This window comes from Mauremys reevesii, linkage group 2 (assembly GCF_016161935.1).
Source record: "Mauremys reevesii isolate NIE-2019 linkage group 2, ASM1616193v1, whole genome shotgun sequence".
In the NCBI taxonomy this organism is placed as follows: domain Eukaryota; kingdom Metazoa; phylum Chordata; order Testudines; family Geoemydidae; genus Mauremys; species Mauremys reevesii.
Window position 1 is genome coordinate 109,072,483 of NC_052624.1, and position 24,729 is coordinate 109,097,211.

Genomic DNA, 24,729 nt, shown 5'->3' on the forward strand with positions numbered 1-24,729 from the left:
CCGTCTAGCAGCTGGACCTTGAATCAGCAGCAGCCCCAGAGGAGCTTCCAGAGAAAAGGGTTCAATGATTCATTGAAAAGAATGCAGGTAGCTGACTGGGAAAAAAAGGTTACTTCTTGAGCTCTGCCCACCTGAAAGTCCCTCCCCTCAAGCGGTCAGGGAAACTCCAAGAGAGACATCTTAAAGAAGCTACAATTTTATTTCAAAAAGAACAGGAGTACTTGTGGCACCTTAGAGATTAACAAATTTATTACAGCATAAGCTTTCGTGAGCTACAGCTCACTTCTTCCGATGCACAGAATGGAACACAGAGACAGGAGATATTTATACATACAGAGAACATGAAAAGGTGGAAGTATGCATACCAACAGGAAGTCTCTAATCAATTGAGATGAGCTATCATCAGCAGGAGGAAAAAAAAACTTTTGAAGTGATAATTGAGATGACCCATAGAAGGTGTGAGGAGAACTTAACATAGGGAAATATATTTAATTAGTGTAATGACCCAACCATTCCCAATCTCTGTTTAAACCTAAGTTAATTGTATCTAATTTGCATATTAATTCGAGTTCAGCAGTCTCTCTTTGGAGTCTGTTTTTGAAGTTTTTTTTGTTGCAAAATTGCCACTTTCAAGTCTGTCACTGAATGGTTAGAGAGGCTGAAGTGTTCTCCCACTGGTTTTTGAATGTTAGGATTCCTGATGTCAGATTTGTGTCCACTTCTTTTGCGTAGAGACTGTCCGGTTTGGCCAATGTACAGTTTTCATGTTCTCTGTATGTATAAATAAGTACTCCTGTTCTTTTTGCAGATACAGACTAACACGGCTGCTACTCTGAAACTGAATTTTATTTCAGTTACTGTTAACTAAAAAATTAATCTGAAAGGGTCAATACCATGCAAGCAACTTCAAATGTAATAAAAAGAGATGGACACTAGAGAACTATATGGAACCTAAATAAAAATATGTATAATTACATTAGGTAAAGTTATTTCAAGTATACTATTTCTTGTTAAATGTTTTTCCCTATATAAAATTACGAATTTAGTTTGGTTCATTATAAACATGAGACCTCTGAATTCTTCAAGTAAGTAATTTTCTCTTGAGATTTACCAGCCCTGATCAAAATATCTTTATTTTCTAGGGTAGAATGATTTAAATGAATTTTAAATCATCTCTCACTTGCTGGTATAACCATTAAAATGCTGATTTGCAACCAAATATAGCCTTTACAATAAATTTGGTACTACTATTTGATAACCAGGAGGTTACACTATATCTATACAAAATTACTAAAGAAATTATCTAGCTTAATATCCATTTATTCAAATACTTAATTTTTACATTAAGTTAGAAAATGGTCAGTGATGCATTTTTTATTTATTAAATTAATTTTTACTCATGGTTGGTGCCACGCTGCTTTTGGATGGAAAAATTCAATTAAGAATGCACAAAAACAGCATTCTAAATTAGTACAATAAAATGACATTAAATGTGCTGGATACATAAGAAAATTAATCAAAACATTTTGTATTTAAAAACGGATTTATTAAACAAAGGAAGTATTATATGTAGTTAGCAAACTGAAACGACTGATTTCTGATCATCATGTCCTTCAAGATTTTAGAAAAGATAGTTACCTTTTCCGTAACCAGTATTCTTTGAGATGTGTTGCTACTGTCCATTCTATATTAGGTGTGTGCGCTCGCCATATGCTTCAGTGCTGGAAGTTTTTCCCTGAGCAGTATCCAGAGGGGACCAGCTCTGGTGCCCCCTGGAGTGGCACCCGCATGGCGCAGTATAAGGGGCACCATCAGCTCCCTCCAACCTCAGTTCCTTCTTGATGGAAACTCGGAGTGGAGAAGGAGGGCGGGTCATGGAATGGGCATGAGCAACACATCTCAAAGAACATCAGTTACGGAAAAGGTAACTCTCTTTTCTTCTTTGAGTGCTTGCTCATGTCCATTCCATGTTAGGTGACTCCAAAGCAGTATCCCTAGAGGTGGGTAGGAGTTCATGGATGTATAGATTGCAACACAGCTCTGCTGAACCCAGCATCGTTCCTGGCCTGCTGAGTGATGGCATAATTAGCAGAAAACGTGTGGACAGAGGACCACATTGCGGCTTTACAGATGTCCTAGATAGGGATGTGCGCCAGGAAGGCCGCCGAAGACACCAGAGCTCTTGTAGTGGGCTCTGACAATCGGCAGCAGTGGAACCCCCGCCAAGGCCATAACAGGTGCTCATGCATGAGGTAATCCAACTGGAAATCCTCTGTGAGGACACCGGATGACCTTTTATCCTATCTGCTGCAGAGATGAAGAGCGAGATCGATTTGCAGAAAGGCTTGGTACGCTCCAAGTAAAAAGCCAAGGTCCTTCAGGTGTCCAGGGCATGCAGATGCCTCTCTTCACTGGTCTTGTGCGGTTTGGAACAGAACACCAGGAGGAAGATGTTCATATGGAAGATGGAGACCACCTTTGGCAGGAAGGCCAGGTGGGGCCGCTACTGAACCTTATCCTTGTAGAAGACTGTGTATGGAGGCTAGGAGATCAAGGCTTTAATTTCAGAGACCTGTCTCGCCGATGTCACCGCCACCAGGAATGTGACCTTCCATGACAGGGGGGAAAGGAGCAGGAAACCAGCGTCTCAAAGGGTGGGCCAGTAAGCCTAGAGAGGACCAAGTTAAGATCCCACTGCGGGATGGGAGCCCGTACCTACGTGAAAAGTCTCTCAAGCCGTCTCAGGAACATGCGAAAACACCGTCTGTCCTGGGATCAGCAGGTGAAAAGTGGAGATGGCCACAAGATGCGCTCTAATGGAAGTGTGCGCCAGGCCCTGGTTTCTCAAATGGAGCAGGTAGTCCAGGACAGCCTGTATGGAGGAACACAAGGGAGAGATGCCCCATTTGGACACCCAGTGGGAAAACCTCATCCACTTGGCCAGGTAAGTCAGTCTAGTTGAGGGCTTCCTCTTTTCCAGGAAGACCTGTTGGACCCCTTCTGAACAGGTTCGCTCCTCCAGGTTCAGCCACGCAGCATCCACGCCAAGAGGTGGAGGAACCTGAAGTCGGGGTGTAACAGTTGACCTTGGTCCTGTGACAGCAAGTCCAGTCGCTTGGGCAGGGTCCAGGGAGGGGCTGCTGTCAGGTTCATGAGCTCGCCGAACCAGTACATCAGGCTCCCTAACCACGAGAGGAGGGAGGCATCAGAGGGAGCCCTTGCTCAGACCTTGCCAAGAACAAAACGGGTGGCATTTCCCTATTCTGTCTGGTAGCGAACAGGTCCACTCGGGGAGTTCCCCACCTTTGGAAGATCATGCAGGCTACCTCTGGATGGAGCGACCACTTGTGATGAAAGGAGAAGAGCCTGTTGAGCTGGTCTGCCAGTGTATTCCTGACGCCGGGAAGGTGACAAGCTTCCAGGTAGATTTCGTGGTTGATGCAGAAGTCCCAGAGATGAAGTGCCTCCTGACAGAGGGCCGACGAGCACGCTCCCCCTTGCCTGTTGATGTAGAACATCAAGGCTGTATTATCGGTCAGGACTCTTAACTCCTTGCCTGAGAGGTGAAGCAGGAAGACTCCGCACACCAGCTGGACTGCTCGGAACTCTGACATTTACATACAACCGCGCCTCCTCCGGGTACCACATCCCTGAGACTGGAGAACGCCCAGATGCGCACCTCAGCTCAGGTCAGAGGTGTCCGACATCAACTCGATGGAGTGAGGAGAGTTGTTGAACAGAACCCCCTCCAGGACTGTCCTGCAGTCAGTCCACCATCACAGCGAGGTAAGTATCGCCTGGGGAATCGCAACTATCTTTTCCAGGGAGTCTTGGAACTGGGAATAGACTGTTCCCAGCCACTGTTGCGGGGGGCTGCATCTGGAGCCTGGCATGGTGGACTACATAAGTGCACCTGCCACATGGCCCAGCAGGTGCAGACAGACTCTGGCTGTAGTCAGATGGAATGCAGAGACTTCCGCAATGAGGTTCATCAACATGTGGAACCTTTCCAGTGGAAAGAGTGTTCTGGTACAGGTCGAGCCAAGGACCGCTCCAATGAGCTCTATCCTCCGCACTGGCATGAACATTGACTTTTTGTTGTTTACCAGTAGGCCCAGAGAGTGGCACGTGGCTTGAAGTACGACAACATCCCTTCAGACTGGAGACCAGGGGCTGCCCTTGACAAGCTAGTCGTTGAGGTACGGGTAGATCTGGATACCAGGCGCCTGAAGTAAGCCACTACCACTGACATGCACTTGGTAAACACCCTCGGTGCTGTCGCCAGGCCAAATGGGAGGACCACAAACTGGCAGTAGTGGGGCCCCACTGTAAACCAGAGGAAGCATCTGCATCCTTGAAAGATCGCTATGCAGAAGTATGTGTCCTTCAAGTCAAGGGCAGCATACCAGTCTCCCAGATCCAGGGAAGGATAATTGAAGCCAGAGAGCCCATGAGGAACTTTAGCTTCTTTAGGTACTTGTTGAGGTCTCCCAGGTCCAAGATGGGTCATAGACCGCCATGGGCCTTAGGGATTAAAAAGTACCAGGAATAGAACCCCTTGTTCCAGTACTCAAGAGGAACTTCTTCCACCACACCCAGATGTAGCAATCCTTTACCTCCTGCACTAGGAGACTCTTGTGAGAGGAGTCCCTGAAGAGGGATGGGGAAGGGGGGCGGGAAGGGGGGCAGAGGGGAGAAAGGAACTGGAGGATATAACCCTGCTCCACTGTGCTGAGGACCCAGCAGTCTGAAGTTATAGCGGTCCAAGCAGGGAGGAAAAGGGCTCTTCCAATTCCTCTGCCTGAAGCCGCAGGTTAGAAGTGACCCTCTTCAAAAGTTCATGATGTGCTTTGGTGTCATCCTGACGAATCAGGAGAGGGGGCCCCAGTGACAGCCTCATCTGGCAACGACAAGGACTATGCTGGTGTCGTGGGAACCTCCACGTCCATTGGTGGTCCAGCAGCTTGCTCCCCTGGGTCCTCCTGGACCTTTGGGCTCTTAGCCCCTGAAGCATCAAGCATCGGAAGGGAATGGGATACCGAGGCCGCTGGCCTCTCCAAGGCTCCCAACACGGATCAGGGAAGGTTGGGAGAATCCCTAAGGGTTCCACGGGAACCATGGCACTGGCCACTGCGGTTGGGACCATGGGACAGATTTTGGTGCTGATAATGTAGTCGACACCGCCGGTACCAGGGCTTGTCCCGTAGTCAGGGAACCTCACTCTGAGCTGGAGCTACCAGCAGAGTAGTCAGTACCAGGCAACCAGGATCGGGCTGAGCAGTGGCTCCTGTCTGACTTGCGTCGGTCACTGTGTCCCGAAGCTGACCTGTCCAAGCGAGACTGTCTTGGTCGCGCTCTCCGGGACCGGCAGCGTTTGGCACATCTGCGTTGAATACCCGACGATCCACGCCTCACGCTACTCAACAGGTCCCAGGACGTCGAATGGAACCAGAAGCTACTACAGACCAGTTGCCAGGAAGATCGTCCTGAGTAGGGCAACCTCTCCTTCTTGGAGACAGTGATGATGGCCTGGGAATCAGCAGTCTCTGGCATCCAATCGGTCCCGGGCCCTTGGAGATGGTTGGGGGCCGGTCCTAGAGTTCTTGCCAGGTGGCGTGTGCCTCAGAGGGTCTATGCCAATCTACCGGTGAGGTACGCCTTGAGTCCCTTGATTGGTGCCCCCGGTGTGTAGACCGAAGAGGGCTCCACTGAGCCTGCCTCTTCAGTCCTGAAGCGTGACGGCTTTGGGCGGACAAATGCTGGCTGGACGTCCCTCTCTATGGGGAACAGTACCACTGAGGTGGGGACACACACAGGTCCCAATGTGGGTTTATCCCCAAGACTGGGGTACTAAGGGAGCTGGTGTGGGCAGCACCGGGAGCATCAGGATCTCTTGAGCTGCTCGAAGAGCTTTGGGCGTCGAAGGCACCTGAAGCTGGCTACAGCCTGCACCGCTATCTGGGGTTGCAGGCAAAGCCTGGGATGGGCTGCACCGCTCGACTTGAGCTGGGGCCCAACTTCCCAAAGGGGGTGTTGAGCTGCCCGGCACGGGTCGTGGCTCGTTCCCAACCCTCTCCTTTCCCTTACAGGAGGTAGGAGATCTTCCCCTCTCAGTCTTTTTCAGCTTTTTGACTGGAGTCGTGGAGGGGGACCAGTGCCAGATTGTGGACAGCCCTGGTGGAGCACTGCGCGCAGAGGCCAAGGTGCTTGGTGCAGAGTCGGACCACCGCTCCGGTGCCAGAGTGAGGGCTGACTCCATTAGAAGCACGTTCAGAGGGATATCATGCTCCTCCTCCATCCTAGGTTTGAAGGACTTGCAGATACGGCACTTGTCACTTATGTGTCCTTCACCTAAGCACCTTAGGCAGCTGGTACGTGGATTGCTGATGGGCACAGGCCGTTTGCAGTGATCGCAAGGCTTAAAGCCTGGGGACCAGGGCATGCCCCATCCCCCGGCTGAGTCCCATTCGTGACTAATGAAAAGTTGAGAATTACTACTAAGGGTAACTAGGAAACTACTAACTATACACAACTATATTACAGGTTTTCAAAGTTCACAAGAACAGAAAATGAAACAACAGTAGCCAAAGCAGCAGATGCTCCAGCACCGTCACTGGCAGCAAGAAGGAACTGAGGGTGGGGGGAGCTGGCGGCACCCCTTATATCATGCCATGTGGGCACCACTCAACGAGGTGCCAGAGCTGGTTCCCTACAGATACTGCTGAGGGAAAAACTTGCAGCACCAGTGCATGTGGTGAACACACACACACACATATAACATGGAATGGACATGAGCAAGCACTCGAAGTACTAGTTGATCTTATCTTCTCTCTCACTTAGTTTTTATAGATACATTTGAAGAAGAAAATAAGCTTTCCTGCTTTTTCAAGTCCCAATCAGTTTCTCAACTTTGAATGGACTGGCCATTGAACAAAACTAGCTGAATAAACTGAAACGAGGAAAATATTCTCTTTGCACCTGCAAAGAGAAGAGGATCTGGCTACCAAAACCTTGTTTTGCACTTCAAACTCTGGTCCCAGGTGTTTAGCTAATGATTTTCGTCAGTTTAGGGCAGAGGTGGGCAAACTACGGCCCGCGGGCCACATCCGGCCCATGGGACCCTCCTGCTCAGCCCCTGAGCTCCTGGTCCGGGAAGCTAGCCTCCGGCCCCTCCCCTGCAGCCTCAGCTCACTGCGCTGCCAGCAGGGCTGCAAGCTCCTGGGGCAGCGCAGCTGCAGACCCTGGCCTGACCCGGTGCTCTGTGCTGCATGGTGGCATGGCTGGCTCCAGCCGGGCAGCGCAGCTGTAGCCCCGCCAGCCACCAGTGCTCCAGGCAGCGCAGTAAGGGGACAGGGAACGGGGGGGGAGGGGGTTGGATAGGGGTCGGGGCAGTCAGAGGGCAGGGAACAGGGGGAGTTGGATGGGGCAGGAGTCCAGGGGGTGAGAAGTGGGGGGAGGGGGAGGTCAGATGGGGGGAGGGCCAGGCCATGCCTGGCTGTTTGGGGAGGCACAGCCTCCCCTAACCAGCCCTCCATACAATTTCCGAAACCCAATGTGGCCCTCAGGCCAAAAAGTTTGCCCACCCCTGGTTTAGGGGCTTCACTTTCTTTAAAACTTTGGTGCACTACTTAATTATTTTAATAGATTATAATAAGTTTAGACTTTAATGATAATGCAAGTAGTTATATTTTTAAATTTAATTTTATATAGGTTTATTTTAAAGAGAAAAATGCGTTTAAATAAAAATCAGATTTTTAATTTTTATCCACCCTACGTTAACCTCAAAAAAGACCAAATTTAATTTCTTTTCTTGAAAAAGCCTAATTATAACTAACTTCATGGTTGCAATAGTAGTAAATGAAATTTGTTGGCTTTGCTTTTAAGTTGAATTTTACAAATGAACCCCTCAAAACCCAGCAATTCTAACCACCTCGTGTCTTACAACTTTCATATCTATGTTGATTACCAACATATAAAAGAACAATGGTTACTATGGAGAATTTTTAATGTGTTCATTTAAGTAAAGCATGCTTTCAATAGAATAGAAGGTACTTACCCTTCTAACCTGACATCAGGTAATGATCTGTTGAGGGCAATCATTTCACTTGCCATTAAATTAAACTGATTTATTTTAAACATCTCTTTCATTTTTTCTTGATCCTCTTTAGGAATAACAACAGGCTTCCCCATTTCTCCAGGACCTTCATGTGGCTTCTGTACCGGTTCTGGAACTAACAAAAAAGAAGATTTAATACTGAACAAATTACCTGGGGTTCTCAAACTTCATTGTACCGTGACCCCCTTCTGACAACAAAAATGACTACAAGACCCCAGGAGAGGGGACAGAAAAATGAGCTTGCCTGAGTCCCACCACGCCAGACACGGAGGCCAAAGCCAAAACTCAAGCCCCATCACCCAGGACTGAGGCAGTGGGGCTCAAGCTTTGGCCCTGAACTGTGGGGCTCAGGCTTCAGCCCTAGGCCCTAGCAAGTCTAATGCCAGCCCTGGCAACCCATTATAATGGGCTTGCGACCAACTTTGGGGTCCCAACCCAAGTTGAGAACCACTGGATTAGACTATTCTGAAATTTACTGGAGAAATAAGACTATTGCAGGCACCCTTACGTTTTCTTCTCATTTATGTTTTACAAAAGCATATCTAATTTGTTTAATGATGCACTGTTCCATATGAAGCAAGATCCAAGGACAGATGATCTAAAATTTGACATTTTTAAATACTGGAAAAATATAAACTTCCGACTATTAACATATTTAACAAGAGCAGTTAAATCTCATTCTCAGCAGCTATTGTGCACTTGGAGAACCAAAAAGCACCCATCCTTTTGTCATCACATTTTGTATTCTACAAACCTACTGCATTACAAATTTAACTCAGTTATGGAATAAATATTTACATTATATTTCACAGACTTCCTGAGAAAAAAATAATTAGTGGGGGTTTTATTTCACATCTAGTAACATACACTTCCACATAGATTATGAGGTTAGCACAGGAATTTATTTTTATATAAAAAAAGGTCTATTTAAGTGAAGAATAATCCATTTAGCCTAAAATTCTGGTAAGTATACTTTACGATTTGGCATTGATTAAAAAATGCCATTTGAATTCATTCTTCAGAACAATCTTCTCTCAATTTTAGGAAAATTTAATTCCACCAGAATTAATCTATTACAAACTGGAAACAATGTGTTAGCTCTAGCCAATCTGTATCAACAAGCAAATTTAAATTACTCCTAAACTAGGCATACTATTTCTAATACCAATTATTTGCCAAGTAAAAGACAAAACCAGAAACAGAACATTATTTCATTTTTATGCTTCTGGTAAAGGATTACAAATAATTGAGACTAAAAAACAAAACCAATCTATCAAAGTGGCCAGTGTTTCTTTATAAATACCCATTTTGTGATATTTTTCAAAATTTCAATTTAAATAAACAAACAATGAAATTTCAAGACACTTGTTTTTAACTTGACCTTTAGCATATATATTGTCTATGAGTCATCTAGCAATTGAATTATCAGTTTAATTTTAATAGAAAACAGCATTATAAATGAGCTAAATAATTCAATGTACTCTAACAGAATATTAGGTAATTCCAGTAAAATCAAGGCACCACCCTTTTTCTCCTCCTGCTTCCCAAATATGAAATGCTCCTTAATTTTTGGCTAAGAGAGAATACTGTAATCTTACACAAGATCAAAGAGGGGGAAAATAGCTCGTCAAGAGCAAAACCAAAAATGTATCCTATACTCACTGAAAATTCAAATGATATGAACATATAAAGAGTAACAAATGAGATATCTTGTGCCTATTTCACTGAGTTTTCCAAAATGACTGCAGGGGGAAACTATTAGCAACACCTAAATTCAGTTTGGTAGCATTTCCATTATACAAGATTTTCAGAGTTTTTTTCCTAGAAGCTCAAACATTTCCAACAGGCCTTTTCTTTGTCACATGAAATTCGTTCAAGTTTGGCTGAGATGTACTGTTAAAAATTGCCAGTTGAGCAATCTGCCTGGTTCAATGGAATTGACATGTTCCCGCAGAACACTGATTCCACCAAATCACCATTTTTCAACAGAGAGCTGTTCCACTGGAAGATTTTCAATAACCTCTAATTATGATCAGTCTAATTCTGTTATGTATCACAGGACCACTTGCCTCATTCGGTGCACAGTATGGACAGTGCAACCCAAATTCTGCTTCACTTTACAACCTAAAAACAACAATTAAAAGAACATTATAGAGACAAGGTGGGTGAGGTAATATCTTTTATTGGACCAATTCCTGTTGGTGAAAGCAAACTTGCAAGCTCTTCTTGAAAGTGTCTCTCTTTCACCAAAAGAAGTTGGTTTAATAGAAGATATTACCTCACCCATCCTGTCTCTCTACTATCCCAGGACCAACATAGCTACAATACCACTGCAAACAAAAGAACTTTATGTATTTCAGAAAATATCTCCCATGAATTGGTTTGATTTTCAATTAGTCATAAAGGAGACCTTCAGAATATTACAGCAATACAGAGATGTTATAATTCTGTTTAAAACAGTGTCTAGTCAGCTTGCTAACTGGCTTCACTCTCAGATTTCAAACCAGTATTACTAATAGAATGCTAAATTAATATATTTCATAGCAAAGCTAATTACTAAGTGTAATATCAAATATTTAATTGAAAACAGTCTTTCCATTCATATTATAAGGCCATTTAGGAGTAACAGAAAACAGTTATATGAAGTAATATTGTTTAACCAACTTTGCACTTTTCCTACATTATATTTATCTTAAAGTGCAAATTATCTGTTAAAAAATGAAGTTTCTACACGTGCAGAGGACTGAGTTCAATTTGAAACTTGACTTCAGTGAGAGTTGGTGGGAAATTAAAATACAGTTTCTGCATCTCATCACCATTGTCCCAAAAATAAGACAGCTAGCTGCCTTTAACAGAAAGAACAAAAGCCTCAAGGGACAGTTCATAAAATCTTAAGAGTTTCAAATTACCATTCACTAGTCCTTATTTAAACATTCTTTGACTGCTGCTCCCAAGCAACTTTTATAAACAAAGCATGCAATAAAACCTCTGAAAATGGAAACGATCTACTAAAACAACTGTTTTTTAATAAAAACCTTTGAGTCTTCCTTTTTTGCCTGTTCTCTTTCCCCATCCCAGTTCAGTTCATGCTCCGTCTCCCCCCACTTGTGGTAATACATATATGCAAAGCATTTCTCCAGTAACATCAATAGGAGCAGCACTAGAGCAGAGAAAAAGCCTCCTCCCACTGCAGAGATTAGGGTTTAATACATGTTCCCCTCTCCTCCCAAAAAAGTTTCAGTGCCAGTCAGGGAACAGAACTTTTCAAGGAATTTCACATTTAATTTGTCCTCTGCACATGACTTTTTTTAATAGACACAGTAATTATACTTAAAAGAAATTAATCACATTAAAAGCTCCAAACACAGATTCTGGCCTTAAAATCGGAAGAGCCTCAACACAATTTATTTTATCTTCACAACTAAGGCATAATGATTAAGACCAAAGTTGTCAAAGTATCTACAGTAAAATCTGTGTTATCCCAGCATTTTGGGAGGGGGATGTGGGGCATGGGCTCTGGGAGGGAATTTTAGTGTGGGAGGGGGCTCAGGGTAGGGGGGTTAGGGCACGGCAGTGGTTTTGGGGTCCCAGATCCACATGGTGCTCAACTCGAGCAGCTCCCTGCAAGTGGCGACATGTCCCTGCTGCTCCTAGGTGGAGGTGTGCCCAGCCAGCTCTGGTCCTAGGTGAAGGAACAGACACAGGGCTCACACTGGCTCCGCAGCTCCCATTGGCCGGGGACCGCAGCCATGGGAGCTGTGGGGGCAGCACCTGCAGGTAGAGGCAGCATACAGAGCCACCTGGTCACGCCTCAGCCTAGGAGCAGCAGGGACATGTCACTGCTTGCAGGGAGCTGCCTGAGGTGAGCACCGCCAGGATCCGCCACCTTGCATCCCCTCCCATGCCACAACCCCCAGCCCTGAGCTCCCTCCCACACCCAAATTACCACCCTCCCTCTTAGTTAACCGGAATTGTTGACTTACTGGCACTCCCCATTCCCTCAACATGCTAGACACCAAAGTTTTTACTGTACTAATTTTGAGTGCCCCCTTGAGATGCTTAGGACCTGATTTTCCCAAGTACTTCCAGTTTATACATTCTAAGCACAGCTGCCATTGACTTCAGTTGTGGTTGTGAGTCCTCAGCTCTTCTGTATATCAAATCCCATGCAAATTGGGCACACAAAAATGAGCCACACAGTTAGTGGCCACCTCCTAAAAATTTGGTTTAAGAGACTTTTCCAGCTGCACATTGGAAGTTTACAGAAATCCAGTTCTCTGGGGTTGCATTCAACTGTTTAAACCATGAGATCAACCTCTCTCTTCCTGCAGTTTCCTGCCACATTCACTACTCAACTTCCAAGTTCTATAACAATCAGCTTCCTTCACTACACAATACTGTTTGGGCACTGTCTATCCTATGCACTGAATGAGGCAGAAGCCCCCTTAGAAAAAATAAATAGGTGATATGTGAAGACTGCATTGTAATGCATACATTCCAGGGTGCTGATTTACAGTTGCATGGACCACCTTATTTTTGATATTTCTTAAGTCTTTGGTGCTTGATTTTGCAACCTATTTTTTAAATGGAGTCTTTTTCTGTGTAATTACCTAGAGTTTTTAAAAAAAGAAGTGAAAGAAATTGAAATTCTATCACATGTAATATAACCATATTCAATCCAACACATCCTCCCAATATTGGTTACCTTTAGGGTTGGCAAGTTTAAATCCATAGCATAGCATAGCTTATGGAGTAGCTGACAGAAGTCAGTGGAAGGGGATGAGATAGCTCACTGGTCGATTTCACAACTACTTGCTAGACAACAGGGAAATGTGGGGACTTAATAATCCTGGGTTCTATTCCAGGTTCTCAAGATGCTTTAAATCAGAAGGCCTTCTGCCCACATCTCCCCGTGCCCATCCCAGTCTATTCCTGCCCCATATAACCAATCCTTCTCCCTCTGCTCCTGTCCCTTCCTAGCATACTGCTTTCCCAGCTCCTCATTCCTTGCCTTTAAATGCAGGCTGTTTTCTCCTTCTACTCTATGCTGTTGGACATCAGCAGAGAAGCAGTCAACAAAGTCTCCCTACTCCCAGCAGCTCCAAACAGCCAGAAGAAGCAACTGTAAGCAGCTCCTGCTGCACTTAGCAGTAGTATACTAAGCCCTGATGGAATCTTCATACTATTTTGCTGTCAAAACCTATGTCAATTTTCAAGGGCATATAACTGTCAAATAGAGGTGGATTTTCACAGGGAATTCTATAGGCACTTCTCTGACATACACCCATTTAATGGAGATGTTCTAGTCCCTCCATGCTTTAGAGAAGGGACTTGAAATATTGCGGGGTATAAGCTTCTAACATTTACAAAAAAAATTTCCCCAAATGTCGTTCTTGGTAATGACTGAACCATTTTTTAACACATTTCAAAAATTTCAGCTTGAGTGGTTAGTTAGGCAGGGTAGATAAGAAAAATGATTTTTATTTAAATTAGATTTTTTTTTATTTAAAATTACAAGAAGTTTTCCTTTTAAAATATAAACCTGTTAAAAATGAAATCTGAATTTAAAACAAAATATGTTAAGGTCTAAACTTACTACTTCATCTTAAAGAAAAAATATGCTGAATCCATGATCCTCTATAAAAAACTGAGTTAAGACTTAAACATTGTTTTTTCTATATAAAGAAAGAATCAGGGGGAAAAACCATCAAATTTATGAGGTTAAGCTTTATAAATATGGTACAATAGGCCAGGCTAACTAATTTAGGAGACTGTTACTTTCAAGAGACTACGTAAGGCAAGTAGGAACTTACATCAAGTAAAGTGACTGCAGTTTATTTGAAAATTTTCCCAGACTGGCCTGCGATAATCAGTTTAAATTTACTGACTACATTTAATTTCTCTGTTTAATAAATCATTTAGTTGTACGTGTGAAACATTCTTTGATAAAGTTTATGTATCTAAAGTATTCACAGTTGCTTTAATAAAAGTTATTAGCTGTTGCGTTTAATTAAATTTAGTTACCTCCTAATGCAGTTTGACACAAATCATGAAGAAAGTTAAATTATCTAGTAAATAATCATTCTTTATCTAAACACACTAAAAATGTACAGTTCAGAAGAATCTGAAAGCTATATAACTGTTTACATAAATAAATTATATCTAGAGAGAGTAGGGCTGTCCATTAATCACAGTTAACTTACACGATTAACTCAAAAAAATAATTGCAATTAAAAAAGTTAATCACAATCGCACTTTTAATTGCACTGTTAAACAGAATAGCAATTGAAATGTATTAAATATTTTTGGATATTTTTCTACATTTTCAAATATATTGATTTCAATTACAACACAGAATACAAAGTGTACAGGGCTCACTTTATATTATTTTATTTACAAATATTTGCACTGTAAAAAAGTGATAAAATAGTTTTTTGCAATTCACCTCATAATACCGTAATGCAATCTCTGTCGTTAAAGTGCAACCTACAAATGTAGATTTTTTATGTTATGTAACTGCACTCAAAAACAAAACAATGTAAAACTTTAGAGCCTACAAATCCACTCAGTCTTACTTTTTGTTCAGGCAATCACTAAGACAAACAAGTTTGTTTACATTCAAGGGAGATAATGCTGCCGGCTTCTTATTTACAATATCACCTGAAAGTGAGAACAGGCATTCACATGGCACTTTTTTAGCAGGCCCTACAAGGTATTTACGTGCCAAATATGCTAAACATTTGTATGCCCTTTCATACTTTGGCCACCATTCCAGAGGATATGCTTCCATGCTCGTTAAAAAAGAATGTGTTAATTAAATGTGTGACTGAACTCCTGGGGGCAGAATTCTATGTCTCCTGCTCTGTGTTTCACCCAAATTCTGACATATTTTATGTTATAGCAGTCTTGGTTGATGACCCAGTATGTTGTTCGTTTTAAGAACACTTTCACTGCAGATTTGACAAAATGCAAAGAAGGTACCAATGTGAGATTTCTAAAGATAGCTATAGCACTCGACTCAAGATTTAAGAATCTGAAGTGCCTTCCAAAATCTAAGATGGACAGGGTGTGGAGCATGCCTTCAGAGGTCTTAAAAGAGCAACACTCCAATGTGGAAACTACAGGACCCGAACCACCAAAAAAGAAAATCAACCTTCTGCTGGTGGCATCTGATTCAGATGATAAAGGTGAACATGTGTCCGCCTGCACTGCTTTGGATTGTTATTGAGCAGAACCCCTCATTAGCATTGACACACGTCCTTTGGAATCATGGTTGAAGCACGAAGGGACATATGAATCTTTAACGCATCTGGCATGTAAATACCTTGCGACGCCCGTTACAACATTGCCATGTAAACACCTGTTTTCACTTTCAGGTGACATTGTAAACAAGAAGCGGGCAGCATTATCTCCTATAAATGTAAACAAACTTGTTTGTCTAGGTGACTGAAGAAGAAGTAGGACTGAGTGGATTGTAGGCTCTAAAGTTATTTCTGAATGCAGGGGGTTTTGTACATAATTCTACATTTGTAAGTTCAACTTTCATGATAAAGAGATTGTATGAGGTGAATTGAAGATACTATTTCTTTTGTTTTTTATAGCACAAATATTTTTAATAAAAAAATAAATATAAAGTGAGTGCTGTACACTTTGTTTTCTGAGTTGTAATTGAAATCAATGTATTTGAAAATGTAGAAAACATCCAAAAATATTTAAATAAATGGTATTTTATCATTAACAGTTGATTAATATTTTTAATCACTTGACAGCCCATATCTATATCTTTATCTATAGTTATAAGGTACCATCCTAGGTAGCAAACAGCTGTACCTAATCCAGAGTAGAGGCTCTATTTAGTTGTAAATCAACATGTTTTAATGGTAATATCAACCAATGAGAATGCACCTTTCTTTAGACAAGAATAGAATTTCAAACAGAAAAACTGATTAAAACCAATTATTTAAAGTGAAGCTTTCCACTAGGTGATTTAAATCAACCCACCCTGAAGACTGACAGTTATAATGGAAAGTGGAAGGCAATCTTAACACTAGCCATTGCCAGCTTCATCTGTACTTTACAGCTTTACTTGATTTTTTTTATACATCTGCAAAGAAAAATAGACATACCTGTACTGAACAGAGACAAGCTCCATACTTTATACTATAGTAGCAACAGTTTTATGCAGCTTAAAATATTCTTTCTAAAAGCACCCAGTTCCATTGGGTGGCATATGGAAACTATCCTGGGAAGCAAAGGAGGACAGGAATAACAGCTTTCTTGAAGAACTTTGTTACAGAATAAAATAGTTCCTGTTTCAAAAATAAGCACTTTCTCAACATCTCAATACTGGAGGGTTTACTGTACTAATTTTAGTAAATGTTGAAACAAAAGGGCATTTATTTCATAATGAGATGACTGTCCTTCAAAATTACTATAATAATTGGCCAAATACAGCTCTTAGTTACACTGCTTTAATACTATTAATGTCAGTGGAGTTACTGCAGACATACATTACGGTAGGGAAGGATTTGGATTATTTTCTTAACTCTGTTTTACCTTCCTATACTAACATCATCTTAAATGAAATCTGCCCTCAGAATGCCTCAGGTATTAGAAAGCCTACCCAACACCTCCAGGATTTTTTTTTTTATTTTATTTTATTTTTTTTAAAGGCACTGAAAATATTTGTGATACATACAAGGTGAAGCCATACTCATCCTGTTGGGAATTATCAATGGGCAAGTTTTCACTGATGCTTATTTAAATCAAGTTGTAATTTATGAACATCTACTCACCGTCTCCAGCAGGTAGGCCTCGCTCTTTTTTCTCATCACATTTGTTGCATTCACTGAAGTACAGCAATAGAAACATATCCAAAAGGACCCAAACCAGTGAGGTGGCAAGGACCACCTTGCAATATGCAAATTTTCTCATGGCACTTTAAGTCAAATACAAAAATAAAAAAGTATAAATAAAAATGTCAGCAAGATTGCTTTAATCCAGTTTCTGAGACCATGTTCTGTATCTGAAAAGAAAACAAAGAACAGACATATAAAAAAATCCAAAATGAGAAGCAACATCCAAAGAGGCAATTTTACATACATTTTAGGATAACAAATTTGAAACGCAAATTAGTTATCACAATGGTCCACGTGCAAAAGTTAAGAAACCCTCTAGGCACTCTATGAGTGAAGAGGAGAGACACAACTAAGGCAACTAAGTCTGGTGATGTGTTAACACTCATCCCTCCAAAATGCCAATGCCAATAGCCAAAATGCCAAGTTGCCTACTCAATGCAGAAGAAAATATGGAACTACATTCAAATTAAAAGCCACTCTTTGAATTTGGACTTAATATATTGTTTACCCTTTGGAAATTTAAGTTAGCCAGCATAATTAAAGGTCTGATCACAACAAACAGTCTTTTCTAATTTTCCTTGAACTGAAATACACTTGGCTAGAGGGGAATTTTTAACAGTACACAGAGAATACTATTTTAAATACTAGAATTAACTTGGTGATAAACAAGAAAAAGATGACAACCTTTGCTCCAGTCTTTACTGGTAAAGTTTTGAAAATGCCAGTGTTTATGTCTAAGACTGCTGTAGTATGACAAGCAACAGTTTTATTTAATTTGCAACCTGGTTGAGAAATAAACAAGTTTGTTCCACTTTGCTGTTTCTGAAACAGACTTCATTTTTAAGGAGACTGTTTGCTATCGGAATTTGGCCCAATTTTGGATTTCATTTCCAAAGTTGAAAAGTGACTATAGCTTACTATTCTACATATAGTAACTAAACATCACATACCACACAGATGTAAAAGGCAGGATTTTAATATTATATTTAATATTTGGAATCATAGAAATGCAGGACTGGAAGGGACCTCAAGAGGTCATCTAGTCCAGCCCATATTGAAGCAGGATTGCATATGCCTAGACCGTACCTGACAGATGTCTGTCTATAACCTGTTCTTAAAACTCTAAAATGATGGGGATTCCACAACCTCATGACTTAAATATGCTTATAGTTGGAAAGTTTTGTCTAATAACTATCCTAAATCTCCCTTAATGTAAATTAAGCCCATTATTACTTCTACTTTCAGTGGACATGGAGAAAGATTGATTACTGACCTCTTTATGACAACTTTTTATATATATGATGAGGACTTCTATCTCCCATTAGCCTTCTCTTCTCTACATTAAACATGCTGAGTTCTTTCAACCTTTCCTCGTAGTTCATGGTTTCTAAACACCTTATTATTGATCATCTCTGGATTCTCTCCAATAATACAATAGCAAATTTCATATGTTGCCTTCAATGAAAGTTGGGGGGTCTCAGCACTTTATAGAGCAATGCCTTTACACTACAATAGTCTCCATCACTCACTGGAACAAGTTTTTTCCATGATCCAAAAAAGATCCGAAATCTACCATCAGCATATTACACAGTGTTAAACTAGAACTGAAAGAGTACTGAACACATTTGATATACTACATTCAATTATTAATGTTCTTTTTAAAAATATCAAATTGATTTAGACTTCGCTGTTTGTTTTGTAATAGGATGCTGCAAATCGAAAATATGTTCCAACTTTGACACGCTTTTCATGCCTAGAGAGTGAAGAATGTGTGTATTAGAAAACTCAATATAAAATAGAAATTAAAGCAAGAAAATGCTTATGGTTAATAGCTTGCTGGTGAATGTTTGACAAAGATCAAGCTAAAAAGAGGCAAGTATACCAAGGTATAAAAAAAATGGAAAAGGATTTTCAGAACTGTCTTATTACTTCAGACTCCTTTCTACCCAAGAAAGAAGTGTCTTCACAAAAAATGTCACCATGACTAGTTCAATGGTGAGCTGAGCTCGTTGCCTATCATGTTTACCAATATTCTCTTTCAGTTGCCTGGAATTCCCTGTTGGTCTGTCTGTTCTCTCATCTTATAACTTTGATCATAAGCTTTTAGGTGCAGGGACTATCCTTTTGTTCTTTTTGTACAGTGCTTACAATAATGGTCTCCTAGGTGCTACACTATTACTGAAATATCCTCAAAGCGCCTAATGTACCTTTGGGCACTATGTTAATTAACAACTCAGCTATATCAAGTTTAAAAAAAAGAGACATACTTTGCTGCTAAGTGTACCAAAGTAAATATTGGTTACAATAAAAGTTATCAAGTGCAGTGAAGGATCCAGCAACAGGAGTAATCTGGTAGATGTCCAAAGGGAAAAATCTCAACTGATAAACTGTCATTTAAAAAAAAAAAAAAGAGTCCTTCTAACTTAAGTTTAGAATGAACCCAATCATTGAATCCAGTTTGATTAATTTGATTACTGGGCAAATATTTACCCACTTTTCAACAAATTAAAGTTTTAGAAATGAACCCTTTAAATTCTATTATGCTCCAATTAATTCAAATTAAGAATAAATTCCACAGACACCACTGTAAATTGCCATACTGCAGACTTTTATACAATTGTCAAAAAATATTTAAAACCAGAAACAAGCTTTGGGCTTCCCTAATTAACAAATTATTTTCAAAAACAAGAACACAAATAATGCAAACTGGCTTCTGTCAATTACTTCCAGCAATATGCTACAGGGTTTATGCTGGGTAACAAAACTGTACAGAACTTTGGCTACCTGCTCCTGTCTATCATCATATTAACAAATGTTAAGATTTTACTAGGAAACTCTTCAACCACATGCAATTTCCTTTCTGGGCAACTTCCTCCGCTTCTTGCTCCGGAAGAAGTCTCTTCACCATATGCATTGTTGCTATATATGCAATTTCTTCCTGAAGCATCTTTCAAGGGGGATGAATTAGCAATTACAACCAGTTAGAAACAGAAAACCACAGAAATAAAGACAGCTCAAACATTAAACCTCCATTTTCTTTAGAGAACTTATTATGGAACACTGTCTTTTTTCCACATTATTGGCCAAATTCTATACCATGGAAAGATGGAGCAACTCAGTTCTCTTCTAGGAAAAGGTATTAAGTTTTTAGGGTTATAAGTAACGCTCATGTCATACTCTCTCACCCTCAGCTTCTACAACTTTTGCAACATCCAAAGCAGTCTTGGAGGTTCTTTAATCCTGCATTTTTAAATTAATTATATTTCTAGCCCGTATGATTACAAAGATATTTCCTATGTGAACCAGGCATTAACCAATGCAGCGCTGTTTTCCTAAGACTGACCAGATCAAACCTGTTCCAGGAACACTTTACAACTCCAGGAGGCATAAATACAGATCTATCAAAGTATCTGTCCTGACAGACTCAAATTTTACATTTAAAATCAAATCACTCAGGTAATGAGATCTTCATAGCTTTATGTTTGTAGTCACTAATCAGTGGACAATTAGCATCTTGCTAGCACTCTCAACCTTCAACTGCTTCTCCTACCCCATCCGTAAACTGCATCATGAATTTCACATATGTTAAGAACATAAGAATGGCCACACTGCGTCAGACCAATGCTCCATCTAGCCCAGTATTGTATCTTCCAACAGTGGCGGGTGCCAGAAGCTTCAGAGTGAATGAACAGAACAGAGCAATTATCAACTGATCCATCCCGTTGTCCAATTCCAGCTTCTAGCAGTCAGAGATTTTGGGACACCCACAGCATGAGGTTGTGCCCTGACCATTTTGGTTAATAGACATTGGTGGACCTATTCTCCATAAGAACATAAGAATGGCCATACTAGATCAGACCACAGGTCCATCTAACCCAGTATCCTGTCTTCCAACAGTGGCCAATGCCAGATGCCCCAGAGGGAATGAACAGAACAAGTAATCATCAAGTGATCCATCCCCTGTCGCCCATTCCAAGCTTCCGACAAACAGAGGCTAGGGACACCATCCCTGCCCAACCTGGCTAATAGCAATTGTTGGACCTATCCTCCAGGAACGTATCTAGTTCTTTTATTAACCCTATTATAATCATGGTCTTCTCAACATCCTCTGGCAAGGAGTTCCACAGGTTGACTGCACATTGTGTGAAAAAAAAAAATACTTCCTTTTGTTTTAAACCTACTGCCTATTTCATTTGGTGACCCCTAGTTCTTATGTTATGAGAAGGAGTAAATAATTCCTTATTTACTTTCTCCACACCAATCTTGATTTATCCAATTCTTTTTTGAACCCACTTATACTTTTGGCCTTCAAAACATCCCCTGGCAACAAGCTACACAGGTTGACAGTGTGCTGTGTGTAGAAATACTTCCTTATGATTGTTTTAAACCAGCTGCCTATAAATTTCACTGGGTTACCCCTGCTACTTGTGTTATGTGAAGGGGTAAATAACACTTACTTATTCACTCTATCTCCACATCATCCATGATTTTATGGACCTCTAATATATTGCCCTTTAATCGTCTCTTTTCTAAACTGAATAGTCCGTCTTTTTTCATCTTTCCATATGGAAGTTGTTACATACCCCTAATCATTTTTGTTATGCTTCCCTGTACTTTTTCTTAAACATCTTTGAGATAGAGCAACCAGAACTGCACACAGTATTCAAGGTGTGGGTGTATCATGGATTTATACAGTGGGATTATGATATTTTCTGTCCTATTATCTAACTCTTTCCTAATAGTTCCTAGCATTGTTTGCCTTTTTTTTTTGGACTGCCACTGTACACTGGAGCAGATGTTTTTAGAGAATTAGCCACAATGACTAATATCTTTCTTGAGTGGTAACATGTAATTTAGACCCCACATTTTGTATGTATAGTTGGGATTATGTTTCTAATGTCCAATACTTTGCATTTATCATCATTGAATTTCATCTGCTATTTTGTCTTTTGAGAACCCTTTGTAACTTCGCAATCTGCTTTGTCCTGAACTATTTCGCGAAATTTTGTATCATCTGCAAACTTTGCAACCTCAATGTTTACCCCTTTTTTCAGCTCTGTTCAACGTCTTCATAAATGAACTGGCTCCAGTACAGAGCCTTGGGGAACACTGCTATTTACCTCTCTCCACTGACATTTATTCCTACTCTTTGTTTCCTATCTTTTAATGAGTTATTGACCCAAAGGAGGACCTTCCCTCTTATCTCATGACTGCTTAGTGGGCTTCAAAGCCTTTGGTGTAGGATCTTGTCAAAAGCTTTCTGAAAGTCCAAGTACACTGTATCCACTGGATCACCAATGTCCACATACTTGTCAAATTCTAATGGATTAGTGAGTCATGATTTCCCTTTACTAAAGCCATGCCGAGTCTTTCCCAGCATATCATGATCAGCTATGTATCTGATAACTCTTTTCTTTACTATGGCTCCAACCAATTTGCCTAGTACTGAAGTTGCCTGTAACTGCCAAGACCACCTCTGGATTTTTTTTTTATTTTTTTTAAATCAGACTTACTTTAGCTATCCTCCAGCCATCTGGTACAGACTGATTAAAGTGACAGGTTACATACCACAGTTAGTACTTCTGCAATTTCATATTTGAGTTCCTTCAGAACTCTCATGGGGAATATCATTTGATCCTGATGACTTCGCACTGTTTAATTTATCTATTTGTTCCAAAACCTCCTCTATTGACACCTCAATCTGGGACAGTTCCTCAGATCTGCAACCTAAAAAAGAATGGCTCGCGTGTGAAATCTCCTTCACATCCTCTGCAGTGAAGACCAGTGCAAAGAATTCAGTTAGCTTCTTCACAACAGCCTTATCTTCCTGGGCTGCTCCTTTAACATCTCAATCACACAGCGACCCACTGATTGTTTGGCAGACTTTGTGCTTCTGTTGTACTTCAAAAAATGTTGCTGTTAGTTTTTGAGTCTTTGACTAGCTGTTCTTCATTCTAATTTGGTCTACTTCATTAAACTTTTACATTTGACTTGCCGGAGTTTATTCTGCTTTCTATTTTCTTCAGTGGGATCTGACTTCCAATTTTTAAAGGATGCCTTTTTATCTCTAACCACATCTTGTACTCTCTTTAGCCATGGTGGCCTTTTTGGTCCCTTTTTAAAAAATTTATGGTAGACATTTATATAGAAATTATATATACACATGAAGATTAAATCCTGTACATCACTTGAAAATGGAATTGTACACTTTCAAAGAGGATATTAGCATTAGGTTTCTAATGCTAGTAATTCTAAACTCTTCCAGAAATTAAAATGGCTTGGGTGGGAAGGACATAAGGCAGAAGAAATGAAGTTATACAATTTTGAAGTCAGTATTTCCCCATCTGCAGACAAAATTAATATTTTATTTCCTTAATAAATCTGAGAATCCAGACAAGTAGGATGTCCCAATGGTTAGGCTACTAGCCTGGGACTATTGGACCCAAATTCAATTTTCTGCTCTACTCCAGACTTCTTCAGTGACTTTCCCAAAGTTACACAGTCCCTCTGCCTCAGTTCCTGGTATATGTGTATAAAATACATATTTCCAAAGGGTACCTATCACCATAGTATCTGGGCACCAAAATAACCTTAGAAATAATGAAGTTCTAAAGAGGGGTGGCAGAATCTCAACCAAGTGCATATGCCTTATAATACAGCATTGTTATAATATTAAATTTGGAAATACAGTACAATTTTTTTTTTACACCTTAAGATGTAGAAAGTTCAGAGTATAGCTCAAAAAATCAAGACAAGTCTTAGACCAAGTTTCAATGAGATCCTGAAAACAAGCTTAATTTGAAAAAAAATTGGTTCAGTTCACAGAATGGCTTGCTCCTCATGGTCACATCTGGCAACTAAAAAAAATGTCTACTGGAGACTCGATGTAGCAAAACTAAAGGGAGTTCAGATGCACAACAAAAATGACTATAGACATGGAAAAACTTCCATATGGAGATCCTGAGAAGATTGAGGCAACATTTCAGTTTAGAAGAGAAATGAGGCAACAGACGTATGTAAAATAATAAAAGTGAACTTCAGATGGAGAAAACGTTGAAAACTAATCTCCAGATACTCTGAAATTAGAAAGATCATTTTTAATTTCTCAGACTTCACCTTAAGATGGTCTTGGGCAGGAGGAAGCTGGTAAGTTAAGGTATAGTAAGACCCATCTATTTGTCAGCTTCCTTCTATAGGGAAAGATGACCACGATCAGACTAGTCCTAGGCTCATCACGAAAATGCACCCTCCTCCACTTATGAATTGGGTGAACACACTGACAGATTCCTCTGAAAATGATGCTGATTGGAGCTCTGTAGAGCTTTTTCCCTTTATTTTTCCTCTGGTCTAGGGCACTGCGGGAGTGATCTGGTAGAAAACCTATGACCGTCACAGGATTGAACGAACAGAAAGAGAACCAGTGCTAATTCAACAGATCTTAGTCTCTCTTGGAATCTATGTATATTCCTGTGGGACCTCAGACTTCACAGTCTGGTCCTAGACTAAGGCCTTAAGCTATCAAAGGGAAGTATGAAGGACCCCAGAGCCCTAGTGTTCCTGGATGAAGGCTGGGGTCTTTGTTTCTCAACCACATCAAAGAGGCTAGTTAAATCAAATAAGGTTTCACGGGCGGTAAAGGAGGAACTGAAGGGCCGTTGGGTCGGCAGGGGTATATATTCAGCGCCATAACAGCGCCACTCCAGGGGGCGACCCAGCCGACCCACCGAGTGTTGCTAAGGTAAAAATCTTCCGATG

At 40.9% G+C, this 24,729-nt stretch overlaps 1 protein-coding gene across 1 annotated transcript in view; it reads right to left on the reverse strand.

The window, feature by feature from the left end:
• GALNT1 (polypeptide N-acetylgalactosaminyltransferase 1) overlaps positions 1-24,729 on the reverse strand; it is a 169,778-nt gene that overhangs the window by 96,860 nt on the left and 48,189 nt on the right. The window contains exons 3-4 of the mRNA XM_039524380.1: positions 16,912-17,141; positions 8,057-8,231 (exon numbers count right to left, since the gene is read on the reverse strand). Of these exons, the coding sequence (XP_039380314.1) occupies positions 8,057-8,231; positions 16,912-17,050 (314 nt within the window). The 5' untranslated portion in view covers positions 17,051-17,141. The remainder of the gene's footprint in view (positions 1-8,056; positions 8,232-16,911; positions 17,142-24,729) is intronic.